At 37.0% G+C, this 24,545-nt stretch overlaps 1 protein-coding gene across 3 annotated transcripts in view; it reads right to left on the reverse strand.

Annotated features, from left to right (window-relative positions):
- The window catches only part of LOC113106222 (neural-cadherin), a 300,806-nt gene that overhangs the window by 140,962 nt on the left and 135,299 nt on the right, over positions 1 to 24,545 (reverse strand). For all 3 annotated transcript variants that reach the window (XM_026267912.1, XM_026267913.1, XM_026267914.1), the window contains 5 exons: positions 19,507 to 19,704; positions 18,616 to 18,841; positions 15,106 to 15,310; positions 11,894 to 12,005; positions 8,620 to 8,869 (listed from right to left, as the gene is read on the reverse strand). In XM_026267912.1, the coding sequence (XP_026123697.1) occupies positions 8,620 to 8,869; positions 11,894 to 12,005; positions 15,106 to 15,310; positions 18,616 to 18,841; positions 19,507 to 19,704 (991 nt within the window). The remainder of the gene's footprint in view (positions 1 to 8,619; positions 8,870 to 11,893; positions 12,006 to 15,105; positions 15,311 to 18,615; positions 18,842 to 19,506; positions 19,705 to 24,545) is intronic.

Genomic DNA, 24,545 nt, shown 5'->3' on the forward strand with positions numbered 1-24,545 from the left:
AAGACATCCATCAACACAACAAAACAAAGGAGATAAGCGAACGCCAATGATCAAAAAAAGAATGCTAAGGCTGGGCTCCTAAACATTTTCACCCAAATTTCCAGCTATATGAGGACTGACTCATTGTCATGTCCCGTGGCTGTAAGAACGGCAAAGAAAGCCCAGGCCAGTGCGTAATAAACATCACGCTGTCCATCTTACTCTTTGTCCTTGGTCCGGTTGGTGCCAATAAACAGATCTGGTAATGATGTACTGTGCAAACGCTATAGCGTGAGTGACGAGGCTCATTTTCAGGCGAACTGAAGGAGCCCAGCGCCTTGAAGCGGAGGGCTTGGGCAAATTAGTCTGCCCAAATGGAACAAACAGCAGTGACAGACATTGCAATTTACTCAATTACAGGGCCGACACATATAGGCTATCCTGTTCGCAGAAATTATGTAGGACGGAGAGATTGAGGCTTTTCTGTTTGAGGGAAAAAGGGATTTTCAGAGAAGCTAAAAGTTTCCGAGAGGATCTGAGGGGTGAAGGGAAGGGACACGCAGGGACAGGTCATGGTCTGTGGGGACAGAACACAGTACTTCTACTGGCTTTAGTCATTCCAGACCTCAGTCTTATTATTTTTATTAAGAATGGGATGAGCGAGACAAGCTATACACTACTGTTCAAAAGTTTGAGGTTGATATAATGTTTGTGTGGCGAGTGGGGCGGGGCCGGGGGGCGTGGGAACGAGGAGTGAGGCCAGGTGTATTGACTAGAGATGAGCTGCACCTGCGCCCCACCGCCAGTATCGAGTCCCACGTAGGAGATGGAAGGATATAAAACTGGAGCGACTATAGTGAAGGACGAGAGAGGACCAGGCCTGGGCCATATTTTATGTTTTGCTTTTATTTTCATGCATCAGTCGTCCGTGAGGGGCTGGTGCGCTGTTTTGTGTTTATTTTGAATAATTAAAGTGTTGTTTGATTGTGCGCCGGTTCCCGCCTCCTCCTTCCGGATGATTAGGAAGTTTTTATCATTACAGTTTGAAATTCTCTTATGCTCACCAAGGCTATGTTTATTTGATCAAAATACAGTAAAAACTGTAATATTCTGAAACACTATTATAATTTAAAATAAATGTTTTCTTTATTATTTTAAAAATGTAATTCACTATTGAGATTAAAAGCAATTTTTCAGCGGCCATTACTCTAATCTTATGGGTTCTTCAGAAATAATTCTTATATGCAGAATTGCGTCTCAAGAAACATTTCTTCCTCTTATCAGTGTTGAAAACAGCATATGATACATATGATACAGTTTATATTTTTAGGATTTTTGTTGTTGATGAAATAGCAAGCATTTATTTGAAATAGAAATATTCTGTCATGTTATAAATGTTTTGTATTTTTTTTTTTTATTGTCACTCCTGATCAATTTAATAAATCCTTGCTGAATAAAAGTATTTAAAAAAAAAAAAAAAAAAAAAAAACCCCTTACTGCAAACATTTAGGTAATGTTTTCTCAGGTAATTAATTAATTAATTTAAACAAACAACTAATTATTATGACTTGTTATTATGACAAATAATGTGGACATGTTTAGAAATCAACAACTGCATGCTGAATGAGAGAAAAAAAAATAGATCAGTCAACTAGCATTCTGAATGATCATTCAGAAAATCAGATAATTTTTCTCCTGTGTGAACAAAGTCTGCCAGCTCTGGCATAAATGTAAAGTAGCTAATTCAGACAATGATTTAGAAGAGCAGGTCTATTTACATTACAGCTATTATCCATCCACAATTAAGTATTTCCTGAATCGGTTATACAGAAATGCCTGGACTAAATATTATTCCTGCTTGGACAGCAGATAAGCTGCTGTAATAATCAGATAACTTGCTGATGTTTGTACGTGTGCAGACAATAATTAGAGGGCATTTCATTATAATGCTCAAGTGTGTTTTCCAGCCCTATCTGAACCATCTCAAGTGCAGAAGTCCTCAACTTTTATTTGCACTCTTGCAAATAAAAACTGAAATAACCCAAGATGGCAAAAAGAGGTGATGTAAAAGTCTTCCACCTACAACGCTTAGAGGAAATCAGCTTTTGTGCAGCCTTTTTAGGAATGGAGCACGTATCATATGAGGCTACATTTCTCAAAATGACAACTGAGGACACATTGTAGCTGTTTTCAAAAGCAGTTTAGTAGCAAAGAGCGCTTCTTTGCCCAACATGAAGCAGCATTCAAAACCCATTTTACTTTCATAATGTGATGCATTTCTGAGTGAAACAGGATATTCTGTGAGGGAAAGTGGTTTGAGGGGAAGGGTTGAAAAATAAAAGGAGTGGGTGATGTCAGTCAAAAGAATAGTCACTGCAGAGGCGGTACAAGTTATTACATTTTGTTTAAATAGTTTCTCTTTGAAATATGCATGAATGGATGCAGCATGTCCAATAACACCATGTGTATTAGGAAAGTAAATAAAAATCGCTTTTGATTTCATATTGACTTTAATGTTTAAATGTCTCTCGGGTATAACCATGCAGACACAAATGCACACAACACAATACAAATGCATGAAGTAATTAAAAAAGGCCTATAAGGGGACTGAAAACAACAACAACAAAATTGTCTGGTTCTCCAATTTTTTTTATAATTTTTGGACCCTCTGGCCGAGGTCTGACTACCCACCCTCCACCCCACTTCCGTTCTCGGTTTCTCCAGCTTCAGCTGAATGCACGGCTGATTGAATCTGCCTCTCTGATTCAGTGAGCTCTCTGCCAGAAAATCAGTCAATTAAAATGGCCAAGGGCCATAGCTCCACCAACAAGATGGAAAAAATAACAATAACAGTCAGCAGTCAGCACAACGGATATATCAGCGAAATGAGAGGCAAATTAATACAGCAACTGAGGAAAGACTCATCGACAAGGTCTACAACAGGAAATCTGTACAGTCATGATGGTACCAAATTATTCTAAAAGAAAAAAATTCACTTGATTATTGTTGTTTTTAAGGTTACAATCAGCAACATAAGTAATGCATTTCATGTTATGCAAATGCATTTCAATGTACAGTAGAATTTTTAACAACATGCCCCCCCTGGAGTCAATAATTTTATACTTCTTTATCTTTTGTCTTTAATGATCATCTTTTAATCCATCATCTCTGAATCAAACGACAAGCCTAAACATTAATTCCTGTGAAAATAATTTCATCATACATAGTATGCAAATTAGTCCCCACCTCCAGACTTCCACTCGTTTAACTGAAATTGTAAATGCTATACCACTGCAAGTGGCAATACTGGATTAAAGGGATATTTTGCCCAAACATGCAAATTCTGTCATTACTTACTCTTTCTCAAGTCGTTCAAAACCTGAAGACCTTCTTTCATCTTCGGAACACAAATTCAAACATTTTTGATGAAATCCGAGAGCCTTCTGACCCTGCATAGACTGCAATGCAACTACCACGTTAGTAGTGATGAGCCCATGTGTCATCAGTTGTTCAACATTAATACTACAAGAATATTGTTGTTTTGGCAACAAAGAAAACTAAAATAATGACTTTATTCAACATTTTCTCTTCTTTTTTGGTCTTTGATGCAAATTCACAACAGTACCACAACACATGCGTGCACATTCCTCTGCTTGTAAACAAGGTGCAGCACATCACACAAATGCCAATGTTACACAAACTATGTTCCCGGTCATTATCTCAGACAGCTGCCTTGTAAAAAAAAAATCAACATCTCTAGGTACAAACCCTTTGCTAATGATATGAAAAGCCCCACCCTCCAAGTTGTCAGGATTTGTTTCATTTTCATGATGGTAGGAATCAACTAGTAGCTGTTTCAAACAACATTTCTAAAACGGTCTTTGGCACACTGCAGTTTTAAGGGAAAAATGCTCATGAATTTGCACAGTTTGATCTTCACACATTAAAAAACCCCAGACATGTAATCAATGTTAAAAACATAAGAGCGGAAGCAATAATTATCATCCAACTCGACTGTTTAAGCTGGATGATTATTTTTGTTATAAAACTATAAATAAATAATTGTTTCAACTGTTGAGGTCTGTGTGTGCTATTGTTAAAGCATGTTCCGTTCTTTGCTTAAAATAGTAAGTACTGTGCTCTCAATATAGATTTATTATGAGAAACAAGTTGAAGCACTGGAATATATATATATATATATATATATATATATATATATATATATATATATATATATATATATATATATATATAAAGAACAATCTATATAGAAAAAAATCTTACACTTAGTTATTCTAAATGGATATTTATCTCACGTAAATGTTATCCCTGTGTTTAAGTACACAACACAAATTAAAGCCATATAAGCAGTTCATTTCTAGACCATCTTATATATGTGACAGCATATGCAGCAGAGGTCACTAGAAACATCACTAGCTCAGACTGCATGTTCAGATTATAGACTTAGCTGTAGACTGTCTTCAACGTCTCCCACAAACACATTGTTCAAATCAACCAACATCACTTCGTGGATGAAGAGGTTTCCCATATCGTTCCACAATGCCTATAGCCATATTATTGTCTTTTTGGTCTGTTATAATTTTGACCATAATGTGGGTGTTATTTCACACTCTCAGATTTTATTTTATTTTTTTTACAAAAGCTGTCACTGGGCAGTAACTTTTAAAATGGTACACTTTTGTACCTTTTAGGTACTAATATGTACATTTAAGGTACCAAACTGGATTCTTTGGGTACAAAGGTGTGCTTTTGAAAAGGTACCGCCCCAGTGACATATTTTGAGTGTAGTATTGTGATTATCTATCATCTATCTATCTATCTATCTATCTATCTATCTATCTATCTATTACAATGCATTTATATTTTTCAGCATTTTTTACCATTTTATCTAAAGTTTTACAAATTTTGTTGTGGGTTTACTGTATTAGTTTGTGTTATTTTTAAATATGTCTGCATTATTTTTATTTATTTAGTTTTAGTTGTTTTATAAATCAGTCAATTCTTTCTTTCTTGTTGTTGACTAAGACAGTTGTTCTTCCTAAGACGGAGACTCTTGTGAAAATGGCCTAGACCATCAGGCCTTCTTCCTGCTCTTAATAACACTAAAAGGGCACATATACTGAAGAGTGTAAAAGGACGGCCATCTAGGTGGTTCCCTTTCACCTGCCCCATGTTCACAGAGTATGTTCACAGCACTGTCAGGAAGTGTGAGCATTCAGGCCTAATCAAACACTACTGCACAGCTTCTTTGATGCACTGCAGCCACTTTAAGGGTCTCTGACACTTCAGACCAGGGTTGCTCAACTAATGCACTTTCTGTGCTAGTATATTTCCTGTTTTTTGATCAATGCAGTCCGAACCCAACACACATACTGTATATACATACACTATACATAAAATATCATTATTTTTTTTTTTCTCTTATACACATTGGCCACAATTAAGGACACCCCTAGGAATTCTTATGAGTAAAATAACTCTGAAGTATATTCTCATTCATATACACAATTTTGAGCACTCCAGGGTGATTATGAAAATGAAATTATCCAGCCATTGCTTCCTGTTGCACAGAAATATAAATAGTGGGAAAACCAAGCCTGCGCTTGGTCATCCATCACAATGAGAAAAACCAAAGAATATATCTATGATGTGCAGCAAAAGATAATTGAGCTTTACAAATGAGTGAAGTGGCTATAACAAAAGAGCTAGAGCAGTGAAAAGTCCCGTTTCCACCAGCAGGGAAATAATTAAGAATTTACAATCAACAGAACATGTTACGAAACTGTCTGGAAGAGGACGTGTGTCTGTATCATCCTAATGCATGGTGAGGAGGTCATTCTGCAGAGAATTGCAGAAAATAGTTTAGTCTCGGGGTCAGAAAACATAAAAAAAAAAAAATTGTCAAACAGCACCTACATCACCACATGTTGTTTAGGAGGGTTTCAAGAAAAATTATTCTAGCTCATCCAAAAGCAAACTCCAGCATATTCATTTATCAGACAAGACTGGAACTTCAAATGGAACTGGCTTCTATTGTGAGATGAAACTAAAAAATGAGCTTTTTAGCAGTAAACACTCAAGATGGGTTTGGTGAAAACAGGGATAAAAAGTACCCCATGTGTACAATGAAATATACTGCTGTAGTTTTGATGTTGTGGGCCTATATTTCCACTGGAGGTCCTGGACATCTTGTTTAGATACATGGCATCTTTGATTCTATCAAATACCAACAGATAAAAAAATCAAAAAGTGACTGACTCTGCCAATGTGTTTTAGAGAAAAACATTTATTTCACAATGATATTTCCCCCATTTTAAATTATTATTATTATCCAATGAAAGGTTAGATTTTTGTGATTAAAAAAAAAAGATCAAAAGAATTAACAGTGCAGATTAATTTTCACAGCCATCTTTGATCATATTTACCAAGGGTGTTAATTTTTTTGGGCATTTTTTTGGGCAAGTTAACGCATCATTATCACGTTAATGCATTCATTGATTAATGGCGACAATTATTTAATTGCATGTTAACAGTTTTTTTTATTATTATAAAAGTATGTTGCTCACTGGCTCTGAATATACATACAGACAAATCATGGGGCAGAGGAGGGTATGCTCCCGATCAATATTTAGGCTAAACATCAACACTCACAAACCTCTGTCCACTATTATTTTTAACAGAAAAGAATGCAACGTGCTCGTATAAGTTGGAAATAGGAAGTTTTTGAAGACAGCATAGAAGTACTCTCGTTCAACACAGTGGAGTGTTTTTTTTTTTTGTTAACTTTGTGGTTTATTATTTTGAGTTGTATGGGACGCGGTAACACACGTCTCTCTTACAATATATTGCATTACAGATCTATTGCTTTTGCCGCTCAGGAGTACTCATGCAATCATGCAGCACGTATCAGAAGATCTGCGCTCCGGCATGGTTAGCGCTCACACTCACTGATCTAAATATAACTGAACCAAACTCTTGCCACCCTCTTCCAACTTAGCCAGGAACTGCTAAACGGAATGATCACACGAGTCAGACGAACCAGACTTTGGGGGCCAAATGCGCTCCGGCATGGTTAAAATTGTCTAGTGTGAGCACACCCTAATTATTCTCCCGCATCCCGCACACACAAGTTTCTACCCGCCCATCAAGTGTTGTCCCGTGCCACACTCTGCTGTGATAGGTCCCGCGATCGTATAGGATTGAATAGGAAGGTGCCTGTTATATTGTTATGATCGAGGCTCTGGACTAATATTAAATATATTAAATATTTTATATAAAAACATTAATGTCCTGGCAGTGACAAATGGCTTGTTTTATATTTAATTTAATTACATTAATGTTATAAGTTTAAATGTAGGCTACAATAAATATGTTAACGGCTACTATGTAAAAGGAACACTGCTGTAAAAAGCACCTTATTTGTTTAAAGTGTTTGCAAACCAGATGTTACTACATTTTTGTTCATATAGCAGTAGGCCTACTTTTAAATGAATTCAATTCAATTCAAGCTTATTTGTATAGCGCTTTTTACAATACAAATCATTACAAAGCAACTTTACAGAAAATTATGTTTCTACAGTATTTAGTAATAGCTAGTAGTTTGTGCACAATGAAAAAAGTACACTTTTGAATGCATTATTAGTTTTGTGCATAACAATGCAATTGTGATTAATCACCATTAAAAAATGTAATCGTTGCCCAGCACTTTATAAAGTATACCGTATTTTTCGGACTATAAGTCGCACCTGAGTATTTTCTCAGTTGCTTCAGTCCAAAAATACTTCATAATGAGGAAAAAAACATATATAAGTCGAATTGGACTATTAGTCGCAGTTATTTAGAGAACCAAGAACCAAGAGAAACAGCTACAGTCTACAGCCGCGAGAGGGCGCTCTATGTTTTCAGTGTAGACAACAGGAGCACTGAGCAGCATAGAGCGCCCTCTGGTGGCAGGAGACGGTAATGTTTTCTCTTGGTTCATTTCTCTCAGTTCATGTCAAATTAATTTTGATAAATAAGTCGCACCTAACTATAAGTCGCAGGACCAGCCAAACTATGGAAAAAAGTGTGACTTATAGTCCGGAAAATATGGCGCGCACACACGCACGCACGCGCACGCACGCACACACACACACACACACACACACACACACACACACACACACACACACACACACACACACACACACACACACACACACACACATATATATATATACACACACACACACAGTATATATCGAATCTCTAAAGTCTAGATGTTACTATAGGTGTTAACTGAAAAAACACACTATATTTGAACTATAATTCATTCTTTACAGACAGACACAAAGTGTGAGACATTAGGAAAGCATTGGTACATATTAGGAAGTGCCAGATGTAAGCATGCAGTTAGTGCAGATATGAACCCATGACAACTCACTGGAAAAACACAGAGAAGTTATTTTTGGGAAAAAATAACAGCAATTAAAATGTTAACTGCTAGTCTGATAACAATATCTTGGCCCTCTAAAATGTTTGCTGCTTACTAGCAAATAAAAACAATAGGCCTTCATTATCAGGTTCCTTACAGGGTGGTAGGACGAGGGTAAAGAGCGGCGGAAGAGATAAGGAACTCACACAGGCTGCGAGAACTCCGGAGGCTCGTCGTTGACATTGGCCATACGAAGACGCACGGTGGCCGTGCCAGTGTGGGGCACCTCGCCCTTATCCACCGCCATCACTACGAATTCATACAGGTGGTTGGTCCTGTCATAATCCAGAGGGCCTGCCGGGAATATGGTGCCATGGGCTGAAATTATGAAATCTGGACTAAGCGTGTAGTATGTGATCTCTGCATTCTGCTCTGAATCGCAATCGCTGGCTGATACTGCAAAAGAGAGAGAAATAAAGGAAGTGGATGTTAAAACAAAGTTGCACTACCAAGAAATGCAGCATCAGCTAATAGGATCAATCTTTATTTGAGTTTCCCAGTGTAAATATCTTGGGCATATGCGCTTGTCAATTGAACTACTAGAATGGTTATACATGACTAGTAATCAAAAGATCCCAAGCTGTGAGTCTTATAGCATCTGACAACTACAGTAAAATGCAATGGCGTTCAATAAAGTGTGAGCCCGTTTCAAATGAACTTCAGAATACAGCACTGCATACACAGTAGCTGCTTTGCACATCAACTCAACTAGTGTCGACATAAAGGGGTAAATATTTCTCGAGCTGAGGTCCAGTTTCCCTGATTCTGCACAAAACATTTCTGCTGAATTGTATAGTACACATTTTCAGTAGTATATTATGATCAACATGAACAGAATGGATCAACTGCATACATGATTGCATCTGTTAATATCTGTTATAAAGTACTGTAAATCCAAAAAATACTGTATTTTTTTTAAGTTGCCTAATTCAATACGTTGTGAAAATTTGACTGAAAATCCAGCAGTAAGCTATCTGCCTGTAGTGGCATCTAAATTTTTTTTGTGAAAATAACATTTAGATTATGGATTACCTTTTCAGAGATAACAGATTATGTTTGCATGAATACTGAAATACTGTAATTCGGTGTATATTTATCGAGATCGGGCACAGTTGGAAGCGTCTTTCCTATGGGCTCTTCGGATGACATTCAGCGCAATTAACAAGAGGAGAAAAGATACTCCCCTCAGAAAACATGCAAATACAAATAATTTTTAGATGCTTAATTACTATTTGGAGCATTGGGATCACTAGACGAGGGCTTAATGAACTCATTTTAGTGAAAATCTCAAATTTGACTAAAATGCTTGTAGCATTCTGACTCATTTTGCCAACATGGGTCACATTTTAGTTGACGAGAGAGTGTAAGATTAAGCAGAATTTAACCACATTGTATATATTTAATCATGTCTCAGCATTTACCATTATAAAAACTGTCCTAGCTGTGGAAAACTAATATTACAGTATGAGCTCACTACTGTATTAAGTATTTTATATCTTCCAATATGTTAACTAGGCCAGCAATCTTTTAATGGCACTTTAGCTGATGGCTTCCATTATAGACCCTCTAGGTTTCTTACAGTTTCTTCAATTAAGTTTTGTGTAGTTCTAGAAGTGTGAAAGACTTTGCAGAGATCCCAACTGCACCGTGTGACACTTAACAAGTCCTTGTGGCAGATCCCGAATCCCCCTCCACCCCACTCAATTCCATATACTACAGCCAATTCCAACACTGGAGAATAAGAGTAAGATAAGGACGAGAAATTAAATAGGATAATCCCATATTGATACTTCGGGTGAGTCCTAATGTTCTGCTGTACCTTCAGCTCAAGTGGACCCTCAGCAATAAAATCCAGCAAACCCCATTCATAACGAAAATGACTGTTCTCCCAGATGTTTAAATTATAAACTGTCCATCTCGTTCATTATGTATGTTCGATAAGTAGCCACATGTTACAAATTATTCTTGAAAAGAAGCCTCTCTTCTGTTCTTTTAGGCTTAACTTGAGCAAGCAGGATATTTCGTGCTCGGTGGAGATAATTGTTCTGAAGCCCACACAGACGGGTGTGCAGATGCTGGTTGGCTTGCACCTGCTAATCAGCACATCTGCTGTACACCTCGCTGCATCACCTTTCCCATTCTGCCAGGAGGCTCTGTGTTAAGCTCTCAAAATGTCTGCCAAGACCTGTTATTCTCCAGGAACAGCAGTGCTGCTGCTGCTTTTTTTTTTCTTTAATCACAGTAACTTTCCAATGTTTGTTTGTTTTGTTCTCTTTTGTTTGCCGTTGTGTCTGCATACACAGTCGGTCCGTCCTCTGCAGTTGCTGTATTGTCCGTCACTTTATTTCTGTGTTGCTTTGATATCAGCTGTGGTTGTCTAAAATTTAATGAGAATATGAAAGCTCTTCTTATCATGGCCGAGGGCATGTGTATTCCATTCCTTTTTGTTACAAGTGTACTCTCAGGAGTTAATACACGGACTCCAGATTCAATGTGCAATTTAGATACATGAAAGGGCACATCAGGGGAGAAGTGCTTCAAAGGTGGTGTTAAAAAGAATGATAGAGGAAGAAGAGCGCATCTTCTTGCCTTGTTGTCTCCGTGTTTGTGAGAAATAGACTTTATAAGGCCATACGAGTCTTATGGCAAAGCCTCATAGTCTCACAGGTCGACTGCAGCCTGCTCATGGACGGTCTGATGCATAATGCATACCGGAAATATTAAAAATTTAAAATAAAAAAAAACAGTAATACTGATAATGTTCTTATTGTTTCATTATGTTCTTATTTTATTCCTTTGATATCAAAGCTGAATTTTAGGCAGCCATTACTCCAGCCATTACTTCAGTGTCACATGATCCTTCAGAAGATTTCTCATACTCAGGAAAGTCCCACCCATTCGTGACGCTCTCTGCCCTATTAGCATATACACAGCCCTGAATGAGAAGTAGCAGTCCGCCATTACTGTTTTCTTGCTGTAGCTGCTGGAGATACAATGTCAGAGTCAAAGAGCCATTAAAAGTGTCATGTGTTGGGATGCGCCAATGAAAAAAACAATGTTCTTAACCCTAACCAGTACCTAAACATAATAACTACAATTACTACCTTACAAACTGTCAAAAAGCAGCAAATTAGTAGTTTATTAAGGAAAAAACTCCTAGTTAATAGTGAATGTGTGTACACTAATCTATTGTATTACAACAAACTTTTAATATTTCATGAACTTGATTTTCACAAGGATGTATGCAAGTATACATTTTAATTAATATATTAGACATTGGAATATTTGGTTTCAAATGTTGTTTGCTTCTACAAACATTAAAAGCATGACAAAAACTATGGCTAAAAAGAATTGTATAAAAATAAACACTGGGTCTCAATAATGGCTATGGTGCACTGATGTGCAGGTCCAGAGCCTTACCCTGCAGAAGTGACGTTGCAGTCGTGACTGTCTCAGGGACACCGTCTTTGCTATAAATGGACTGCTGGAATTCTGGAACACAGTCATTCTCATCCATGATGATCACTCGCACCTGCGAGAAACATGCGGAAATGAAGCCAGAAGACACAATAACAGAAAGGTGAAAACTGTTAAGGGAACAAATGGGCAGATCATAACGTCTTGATTTGTGAATTATTATCAGGGAATACTGTAAGTTGGCACATCACTATGGCTGCCCCAAGTATATCTTAGAGTCCGAGAAGCTGCTGCCATTTCAAAAATGCCTTGCCAAATAAGCTCTTTTAACAAGATCCTATCACTCCTTATAAGCATCAGACACTTTTATCCTGGCTCTTTCCCACTGCAAAATTATTTGGTGTCAAGCATATATGTTCTTACATAACCAAGCATCTGTGCCTTAAAATACAGTTGTGAAGTAGCGAATCTCAACACACATGGGCATGTTATGGTTCTTTCCAATTTGTTCCATCAGGGAAGCTGAAAGAGGCACCTAATGCCTCCCATAAGACTGAATGACGCTGAAAGTTGCTGTCTGGAGGAGGAAAAAACACTGTGTGAGTGCTTTTGCCCTGACTCTGTTGCTCAAGCTTCCTGGCAGTTGCTAAGTGACTTTAATAACCTACTCACTTCAATTCCAGAGACTGGAAAGATTAAAATAGACAGGCAGAGTCAGAAATGGTCAAAATGGTGACTACAGTTCAGAGTCTACAATGTTACTCATATTTCTAACACTAACAGAGACCATAATCCAAAATCACAAGAAATAAAACGCCTTCATATAAGGCTAAATCAAAAGAAGAGCTACAAGACAGGAAGTCTTTCCCTGAGGTAAAGTTTTGTAATCTCAGTAACTGTTCATAGTCTGGTTTTATACATTTTACTCTCAGTGGTTATTCTGTTGATAGAAAAAGCAATGATAACCAAAGATGATATATCAAAGCTGATCTGATATGAATGATACAGTCTTAGAGTACAAATATCTTACAATTTAGAGCAATCAGCTTGTGATTATTTGATAAGGGTTAAATACAGTACCGTTATAATAATAATAATAATATCATTATTATTATTATTATTATTATTATTATTATTGTTGTTGTTGTTGTTGTTGTTAAATTAACTTAATTTCTTTTTTTTACTTATAACACACACAAAATGCACAACCATAATAATATTATATATTATATAATAGAAAACATTACAATTGTATTTTAAATCAACTAAAATAAATGTAAAGTAATTGTTTTACATTAAAGTGTTAATTGCATTCACAATATTATTGTTTTTACAGAATTTTTATTTATTTATTTATAATAAAACAAACACCATAAGACACTTCTTTCAAAAACATTATATTTTTTATAGAAGATAATAAATGGATATGTATAGCCAATACAGAAATTTCCACGTCTTTTGCAGGCCTGGAAAACAATTACAAATACCGCTGATGTTTTCAGATTGTCCATTATTGTGCGAACCCTAATAACTGTGACTGAATGGGCCATAATTCTTGACTCTAAAGCCTGTTCATTTTGCATCATTGTTAATTATGTCATTTTAAACCGTGCTTGTTTTGTTTGTTGTGACTGGTGCTTTAGCACAGGTGTTTTGGGGTCTCCAGAAACTGATGTGAGAAGAGTTATAGAGAGTGATTTCAGGGTGACAGATGGGCTGTGGTGTAACTGTTATGCAGAGAATGCAACAGACAAATTTCTCTCGGGACCACGTCTCATGGGACTCTTCAAGTCAAAAGGTTCTGTAAGTCTTTTAGTGTGGTGTTTTTGTCTGTATGCCCTCTTGATCCCCATCTGCAGTTAGTCACACGGTGGCTGCATTGTTTTGTGACATTCCCAAGCTAATAGCTGGGATCTTGAATGGCCTGCCTCAGGCCGGGACAGATGTATGGATCACCGAGCAGCCAGATCAAGTCAGGATGAGGCGAGACTACATCCTCCAGGGGAATGTAACAGTAAAATGAATGAACGGGACTGCTAGGCATCGCTTTGATTTCAGCTAAATTGTTGCCTTTACATTTCCCAACCCTCTTGCTTGTTTGTTTGTTTTTCTCTCAGCCTAAGTGACCAAAATTTGAATGGAAAGTATAAATAACATGAATATCATCAACAGTCTATCCTAATAAAAATAGAAGTGAAGTTTATATATTATATATAAACTGGAATGAGCGTACATTTAACACACAACTTAACACACAGATTTTAAACAGTAACAGTCAGCAAATAAATAAAATAATGAGTTCTTAAAATCACCAAAAAATAACAAGATTTGGTGGGGGGGGGGGCACAGCAACATAAATAATGCAATAAAATAATACGATTATAACACAGTAACCTCATAATTTATTCATGCTGCAGTGCTGGGAGCTTGCAAATAGCAATACAATATGGAAGTGTTTGTTCAGACAACTGTGTTTGGCTGGTTGGGACAAAATTTAGGGGAATTTTGTGGGTCTAATATGCGTTTTTATATGGATTCATATTAATTCATTTTATCCTGGTAGCCGTGATCCCTTATTAAAAACAACAAACTGTCAGTCTATATATATAAAACCACATAGTTTTTACATACAAAATTACAGTGAATGGACAGCCATAATCATACAAGTCCATGAAATCCTGCAGTTATTTGTCTGTGGATGTGTGAATGGCATGAATCACTTCCCATCAAACAATCACTAATTATGAAAAATGATAACAGTTGTTAGAGCAGATATGGACAGTCATCTTTTTCCATTGCACATTTATTTAACTGCCATTTCTAGTACATTTCTTTTGAAGTCAAATTCCCTCGAAAAATACATAATACTGAAGATCTCTTTCAGCAGTCTCCTTCCCAATCATTATACTGTAACATTCATGTTTTTCCCCATAAACTACCTAATGAATACATTTCCGCTACTGTACTTTTCATTACGAGCACAAACTTATTATACATCACTCATTAGATCTTACTCTGGAAGTAATGAAGATAGTCTTGTGAACCAAGAGATAATGAACCATTTTCTACCCACACTCTGAACAAAATCTGCAGCGCTGTATAAAAATGTTTTAGAAATACAGAAATTGAAATACTAAAACGATCTATTATGTACCACATATACAAGCAACGAAGGTACAAAACCAATCAGCCCTTAGCAATATGAGAGCACTCACCTCGGCAGCACTGCTGAGACTGTCCTGACTCTCGCTGGCCCGCACCAGCAGCAGGTAGCGGTGCTGGTCACTCTCGTAGTCTAGAGTACGGGTCAGGCTGATCTCCCCCGTCTCTGGCTGCATGCTGAAAAGACTGCTGGGATTGATGAGCAGGCTGTAAGTTACTGGCTGCTTTTGGAAGGACACTGCTGGAGTGACAAGGAAGCTGAATAAGAAAAGACAAAAAGAGAGACAACCTGATTGACGATAATTGATTATTGAGTAAACAATTATGATTATTGTTCTACAAATGAACAAACATAAAAGGAAAGAAGAATGGGTTAAATAAAACGATAAGTGGACCAAGGGCTTCTTAGCTAATATGGATATCTGTTAAATAGAAGTTTCTATCATTCTAACTTCCAAGGTGAACGAATTATCTCTATACACATTTGCTCGTAACTGAATGTGGTTAGGTTAGGGAATGTCTGTTGAGGAAGTAAATGTAAAGAGAAATGGAAATAGGTACAGAAGGTAAGAGATTCACCACAGGCTCATTGATCTTGTGTAAATATTACAATTACTCAGCATCAAAGAAGATACGGTATTGTGCTGGTTATCACATATATTGGAAGCAAAACAAACCCGTTACTGAAGAAAGCAAGCGTGAATGGGAAAGTTGTTCTCCTCATTTCGGATGAAATAGATCAAATACCTATCACTTCGTTTCATCCTGATGCTTAAAAAATCCTCTATTGTGACTTTCGTTGAAGGTACATCTGTCCTCCAGATGACTGTTATTTCATTTTTTATTTTCCTTTTATGCCACGAAGAAGATATCACGGGTTCATCGTGTTCATTGAAATGATCTATCCTTGATCACTTTTAGTCAGCTTTGACAAAACTCCTCTCAGCTAGCGTGTCTTTTCAAAGTGACTAGCAGGCTTGTCACATGACCTGAATACAGCGTGCTGATTCACTAAAATTGACTTATTAGCTTCTGTTCACAAACAACAAGGGCGCTTGTCGGCTCCTGCTGTCAATTGTGAACTCGCGATGCCTTGAAAGTGGACAATACCAGCTGTTTTGACAAAACATGTTTAGGGTTGAGATTGCATTGCATGTGGAGAATAATGCATGGTTCTCAGTTTATTTTGATTTATTTTTATTTTTTTAAGTGCCGTTATCAATGACACTGTAGGGTGCCTTCTGGTCTCCTGTACATTAATAACTCAATTGCCATGATAACTAAACATAAAAATTATTATGAACTGACTTGATACATTTTCGAGATTTATTTATTTTATTGCGTGTAAGAGGATGTGTGTTATTTTGCTATGCCCAATGCACTGCTCATTAAATCTGAATGATAGTAGAATATTGTCATATCATAAAATAAATAATCCTGTTAATATTTTGTTAAGGAAATTTGAGTGTATGGATCATTGAAATGAAAACTATATTTTTATTTAATAAAAAAAAGAGACCGTCCATGTCTCTTGAATGGTTGTCCACCCTGTCGTATTGGGGAATCCGCTCCTTTAAGAAAAGGCCATCTGCTTTAGTGACATCAGGACAACATATTTTTTGTCTCTTCAGTGGCGGGAATTTCAGCAGCTGAGGTGAATATGTTGGTGACTTTTCATTTAACAAATTTTCTTTGTATTAGTTTGCTTAATTTTGTCAGAGCTTAAGAAGTCCACCCTGTCGGCATAAATTATTCAAGAAGTGATTCGAATAAATTATTTTCAAAATATGTAAGTAAATATACCAAATTCTCTTCAACAGTCAGACTAAATATTTAGCTAGTCACAGCTAATATGCTAATTGTAGCTCAAAATGTCCACCCTGTCTGCCACTTAGACTAAATAGAGAGGACATAAACATGACAGGGTGGACATAACATTCATTTGTAGTTAATATTGCTAAAATCTAAAAGGAATTGTGGGGGGGGGGGGGGGGGGGTAATCAATGAGTTTGAGAATGTAATTATATTAATGTATTATTATCATTATTATAAAAAAAATTTAATAACCCTGTTAAGGAAAGGGACATCATACCATTCAGAAATATAACCTGCATTTTAATTTTGCAATGAAAACGTACTTAACAGTAATATATGTCCATGAAAGGGCAGACATATCTTATGGCTTTGAATAATGGCCCATAATTATCTAAAATAATGTGTGGGAGAGTCTTTTATTTATGATATGACATAAAGCAAAGGGGAAATTAAACCACCATGTTTAAGTATTGTGAGGGTTGAAAGGCACTCTCTGGTGATACTGACCCCTATATACAAAATATTTTATAAGAAAATATCTGAACATTTTATTATACATGTTTCAAAAGCAAAAACGGTCTGTTAAATAATATTTTTCATTTATGGGAGCTTTTCAGTTTAGTTTCATTTTTGTATTTTTTTTATACATTCCGAAACTACAAAATAAAGGCAAAATGATGATAATCATGCAGTCAAGCAGTCAAAATTGACATTAATGTATTTTGGTAATCCCAAAGAAGCTTAACGGCAGACGAACAGAGGTAAATGTGACTTCCTGTCAGGTATTGTGGTTATTACAACTCCATTCCCATTGGCAGAGGTTGCTTGTTGGCTTGGTCTGACTCTGCTGTCTGGCAGAGACCAGAATGTTTGAGGATAAGATTAGCGTCACACCACTTTGGTGCCATGAGCAATATACTTATCCTAACATTAACCATATTTTTGTATAGCTATGATGAAGCAAACCTGATTCAGTAAGATCTGCCTGTGGGTGCCAAGTCTAAGTTTAATAAAAGCAACAATATAGCGGAAACACAGGTGTGTATGAGGAAAATAATACACCGCAGCGTGCAATGCATATTTAATGACATGCAGCTGCCATAAATGGATCTAGTAGGCACTTATTCCACATGGATTTAGGATAATTTGCTACAAGGCAAAGCCTGATTTAATACATCTGTGTAGGGCACGGCTAATCATTCTTCCCTGTAGCATCATGCAAGTCATTTCTCAGTGACTCATCTAATATCAAAGGGCTACACAATTAACACTGACTGTACCAAGACAAAGTAATAAAGGGTCCATTTGTCATCTATATGTGGGAGCAAATTTAAATAAATAAATAATACAAAAAAAGAGAGAGGCTTTTATCCTATAAATTAATTGGTGAAATGCATGGTTAACCTCTCAAGGCTGTCTATACGAGCAGAACAAAGTTCTGAAGTTCATGCATTTTTAATGCATATCACAGTACCCTGACATAGTCAAAGATCATTATTTCATGAATTTTGCATCGTGTAGTACACGATGACTCACACAAGCTATGCTCCAGCGGGAAGCAGAGGGCACACGGATGGCTGTAAGTGCAGCATGATCCTGTTTCTATTTGTTACCCTGATGGATAAGTGGTGTTCTCATGGCGTGGGAGATGCATTTAGGGCGTGCTAGAATTACTCTATGGAAATAAGATTTGCTGCATTTACGAGATTGGGTGTGTGTTTGTGAGTGTGTGTTTCGGATTTACTCACGGTTGGCCTTCTGGTGTGTTTTCTGGTATGGAGATTGTATAAGACACGTTGGTGAATTGAGGAGCTCTAGGGCCAGCGATGATGGACACTACAGCGGGAGGACTGCGGCTGCCCTGCCGGTCAGCAGCCACCACTGTGAGCAGGTATTCTCTGTCCCTCTGCAGGGGGAGGCCTGTCGTCCGCACATGACCGTTCTTCCTGTCCACCTCAAATCTCCCGTCACCGCCTGTCGTATAACAAACATTTTCATTCTCATGCACGTTAAATGCAACACTTTGCAATTAGGTTCAATTTGCTAATGCATTAGGTATCATCTAACTAATACCTCCAATTTGTATTAATTATTATTAACATATTATGAGCAAATATAAATGAATAATGAAAAACAGTGCATGTTGTTCACTGTTATTTAATACATTACTGTTAGATCAAGTATTGCCATTATTTTATTAATATAAAATACAGCATAAAAAGGAATATTGCGACATCATTATTATTTTAAATCTATTTTTGCAATTTAAAAGAACTGTTTTCTATTTTAATACATTTTTTTAATGAAATATATTCCTGTGAGGGCAAAGATTAATTTTCAGCAGCTATTACTCCAGTCTTCAGTGCCACTTGATCCTTCAGAAATCATTTTAATATGCTGGTTTGCTGCTCAGGAAACATTATACACTATTGTTCAAAAGTTTGAGGTCAGTAAGTTTTTTTTTTTTTTTTTTTTTTTTGAAAGAAAGCATTAAATTAATCAAAAGTGATAGTAAAGACTTAATGCTACAAAAGCTGTCTATTTCAGATAATTGCTATTCTTTTGGACCTTCTACTTATCAAAGAAAGCTAAAAAAAATGCACACAACTCTTTTTTAACATAGATGGAAATCTGCTCACCGTCAGACAGGAAGTATTCCACCTCTCCATTAATGCCGTCGTCACCATCTCTGGCTTGAAGCTTGTAGACTAGAGTGTTTGCTGGAGCATTCGCAGAGACCACACTCAGGTACGGGAAAGGGACCATCGTCCATTCTGGGGCATTATCATTGACGTCCATCACCGTCAGATCCACTCTCACCGTATACCAGTCAGGACCTGTAAATATAGAGATTTACACACTCATTCTCAATTCACTCAAACTGTACTGAGAAATGCATGTAATCAATGAATGTATCAAATCAGATAAAGAAGAACAGAACAACAACAACTAAACAAAAAACAAGCCATTTAAAAATAGCTGGAGTGCTTTGTTTTAATTGCATATTTTGTTTGATATCTCCAGTTTGTGACACAGGACAGAAAGCATGACAGGGCCCTGCGTGACTGTGTCATGATATGGGTTTCTTCACAGCACGACCTCAGAGCAGTTTCAGAATCTCAGTTTTGACTTTTGATGTTTATTTTTCACCAAAAAAATGTGAGCTACAAAACATCACAGATGCAGAGGCACATTTAAATGCAAGTTGGAGAGAATGGCAGATACTAATGAGTGGAGTGTTTTCCTCGTGGCAGAGCTTGCTACGTTTAGCTGCTTCGTCGCCTCATTAAACATTCCTTCTTTCTCACAATCATCGCCTTGCAAAGCGACCGAACTAGAGACAGTTTCAGCATACATTTATGGACGACATGGTATCATCATGCATAAGTGAAAAAAGCTAAAGGCCAAAAAGAATGAAAACTGTCAGCCGTAAAACAGAAAAAAACATGCTGGTGTCTTCTCCCCTTTTCGTAACATTTCACACTCGTTCAATCGCCCCTTCAGAAGCTTCGCCCAATTTCCATTTATTTCTTTTTTTTCCCTCTCTCTTCCTAATGAAATTCCTCCCTTGCTCTCACTTTTTTTCCCTGGGAGAGGTATAAATAGTGGGCTGTCTGTCAGAAGATGTGTGGAGTGACAGAGTCACGGGTTCTTTGATTCCCCAGGTGATTGGCCCTTTCATTGCCTGTGACAGCACACCTGCTGCCTCACACACAAGAGCAGCGAGGAAGAGAGGACGAGGGAAGCTGGAGTTAGTGGGGGAGGCTTAGAAAAAGATTAAGTTAAGCTCTAGGTTTGGATCAATACAAAATTATTATTAATAATTGATTAATAGATAGAGGAGGTGGGCAAGAGAGCCTTATTAAGATCGATATATATAGAGAGAGAGTGAGATAGCGAGCGAGCGAGAACGAGAGAGAGAGAGAGAGAGAGAGAGAGAGAGTGTGAGGGCACAGAAAGAGAAAGCGAATCCCTCAGGTGTGTCAGGAGTGTGTCTCAGCTAATCCAAGCTCATAACAGGCTATAAGGTCACTGCATTTTTTTTTGTGTGTGTGTGTACAGCAAAAGCTGCTCACAACAAAACACACGGTTGACTCAACCACATCCAGATCAGTGTTCAGACTTATGCAAAGGTCATTATTTACAAGGACACAATCATCAGTAGACCATTTCCTGCCACCAAAATCTAGCAGTTTGACTCATTGAGTGGGCGCCATGGCCACAATCTGATAACACAGTAACAGTATAGAGCACAATATAGTTATTTTTGCGAGAAATTAAACAAATATTACATAACTATACATCAACCACCATGAGTAAAGACCGTTCCTACACTGTGGTAAGCTTATTACCTCAATGAGTCTTTTTATACCTTAAATACCCTTGAATGTAGTTTTGTTGGATACTTTTAGTTTGATTTAATGAAGGTAAATCATTGTTTTGACTTGTGAAATTAATTACATTAAGACGTTATTAATAAGTAAACCCTTTTTTGTGTGTGTGTTTAATAACAGTTAAAAAGGAAGAAAAAAAGCTATTTTGCTTCGGCTTGTGTACTGCAAATATTGTTCGTTTTTATGGTAAATTGCTTGTGATGTTCCTCATTTTAAAATCTCTTTGTATAAAAGCATCTGCTAAATGAATAGATGTAGCATGTAAAATAATGTCTATTTTTTCAATATTGTAGTGACATAAAAATGACAGTGTGGGTTGGTGGGTGAGGCAGGGCTTGACGCAAAACAACAAGTAAGATTATTCATAACAAATGAACGATAAGCTTAACATTACATAACACTTTAGAAGAAGAAAAAAAACCCAACACAATAGCAATACCACTGGATGAGCCCCATTTGAAGCCTTTATAAATAAATCACTTTCATTAAAATCGTCTGTCAATTTTTATTTTTTATTCTTATTATTTATTTATCTACACGTCTGGATGAACATGTTTTTCATTTTCTGAAAGCAAAAGAAAGTAACACTTTAGTATAGAGACCAATTCTCACTATTCACTAGTTGTTTATTAAGGTGCCTGTTATTAACATATTGGCTGTTTATAAGTACTTATAAAGCACATATTCTGCATGACCATATTCTAAATTCCTAATCCTACCCAATACCTAAACCTACCAACTACCTTAATAGTTAATGGTTTGTTAAAAGCGAGAATTTGGCCTTTTAAACAAAGTGTTACCGTAAAAATATTTAATAAATAGATACATAAAAGGTGGTGTTACAACAACACATAAAAAAGCTGTCAGTGCTGGAAGGCTCTATCTACAATACAGTCTATAGGTTTCTGCATCTGGTTAAATTTCTTCTTTATTAAACCGCACTTGAGATCTCCTTTACCAGCGGACACAATTGTAACATTACACTGTAACTTTATACCACTCAAACCAAACGAGTTTGCATACTGCACCAAATGTATAGCAACTTGTTTTCACAGTCTACACAGTACTCTCAAGTGCATGAACCCTCACACTCTCTTTGCTAAAAAGCAGAACAGTTATGCTCACCCTAAATGCTCCCTGAAGCACCGTGAGAGCATCAGGGTGCCTGTGTGCGGAGCTGCTTAACATGACCTGCCAGTCAGAAGCAGTCGCAGTGGGAGAGATGGATATAGACACTGAAAGCCTTTGGGGAGAAAGAGTTGACTGGAGAAGGCCTCTCAGGAGCTCTGATAGATGGATGAATGCCATGGAGCCAGAGGGCCATCAGCGATCGTGCACAACTGATAAACATCACAGCCTCCTTCTGAATAAAGTTCCTAAACTTCCTCTCTGCTCACTGTACTGGCACAGCAGCTGGTGGTTCCAGATCCATACACAGAAAGACATGCATCAGAGATTTAGAGGAAATCTTTCACCTCGATGATGGTAGACAGATCAAGGATGGAAGAAGTCAAAATGTAGGTTTGTATGAGTGAAAGGGAAACTGACTAACAAGGCTGAAAGCAGAAGCATGTAATAAGGGGAAAAGCAACAATGTGGGATTAAGACAATATACAACACGGCTGGAACGGCCTTGAGGTTGTTATGGAAACGGAATTAAAACTACTCTTGGACAACAGGGAAGAGGAAACACAAGCTGCCAAATGACTGCATAAATCAATGTCATTAAAAGACGAGAAGAGCTGTAAGAAATAGCTATGGATCAAAGCCGCGGCGGAAAGAAAATTAATCAGCATTTCGAGACAGGAAAAAAGGGCAACAAAAGCATTTAGCCACAATGTCTCCCCGTCTGCTTTAAGTTACTGAAAAACAAGCTCAACGTCCTCAATAATCTGCAAGTTCATACAGTAAGAATTACAACAGCATACTTATATATAAAAATATATTTATATAGCCTGAATGCACTGTAAGTCACTTTGGAAGAAAGTGTCTGCTAAATACATGATTGTAAATGTAACATGCTGTATGTACATACACATCAAAGAAAGGATATTATTCTTCACCGCTACTTATTATAATACAAATGATTACATACTTCTTACAAAACAAGTAAAGGTCTAGTCCAATAATTCATGGCATACTGGTTATTAAATCAGTTAACACAAGAAAGAGCAGTGTCTGTTGCCCTTTACACATTGTGAAAAAAAAGCTCTTTCCACAGAAGTTTGTAATATACAGGTATCATTACATTACATAAAAAGTTGTTTTAATATTTACAACACCTGTATAAAAAGTCAAATTGAAAGACGTGGTGCAACAAAAAAAAGTCAAGGTAGTTTTACAATACAAATGAAAACATGATTAAAAGCTGAAATTTTAATCTGAATCTTTTAAAGCCTCTGCATCAATAGTTCTGTAAAACAAGCAAAAACAAAACAACAACAAAAAAATATTGCCTTTTTGCTAATGCATTAAACTAACTGGCATTTCAGGATCTTGGCATTTGCATTTTGAATTAGATTTCACCTCATCTCAAATAAGGATATTCTTATTTGATATTGACACAAAAATGAAAATTAAATATTAATTTACTAACCCGGTATTATGAGAGAAAATATGACAGAATGATGCAAGAGAATGAAACTGGCTCCATGTGGGATTATGGTTGCCAGGGCCAACGGTCAACTGTACAGTTTAACCGTCATTATATCAAAATAAATGCAGGACTCGAGTGTTCCATAGATATGCATGTTTACAGATACAATGCTATTTTGTCTTCCAGAAATCTGGTTAATTTCTGGCCCTGAGACACACTCACAATGATGTTTGTTGATCCCTTTTAACCCAACCAGTTCAAGTCCAATCAGCCCTCATTCTCTCTTTCTTCATCATATACTCTCTCATTCCTGCTAACAGAGGGAGGGAGAGATGCAATTTGCTGCAGTCTGCATGGAGAGCATTTTTTTTCATTCTGAACTCAGCATGCAAGCTAACTAACAGGAGTCCTGTGTCTCTGTGGATGGGCAAAAGAGATGTTTCACAGCAAGAACTGAGAAAACTGGAAGGGGAGAGAGAAATAGGGAGAGACAGGAAGAGAACCAGTCTGAACGGCAAAGAGAGAATACAGAAATAATGAGAGAGAGAGAGAGAGAGAGAGAGAGCTAATTAAATACTCTCTCAGAGGATTACAAAGGGCCATTTGGATCCCCCTGTGGAATTGTCACTTTCCTAATCTTATTATAAAGGGTTAGGTACTTTTTTCAAATCAAAATTTCAATTTTAAG

Source organism: Carassius auratus, chromosome 7, assembly GCF_003368295.1.
Source record: "Carassius auratus strain Wakin chromosome 7, ASM336829v1, whole genome shotgun sequence".
Lineage (NCBI taxonomy): Eukaryota > Metazoa > Chordata > Actinopteri > Cypriniformes > Cyprinidae > Carassius > Carassius auratus.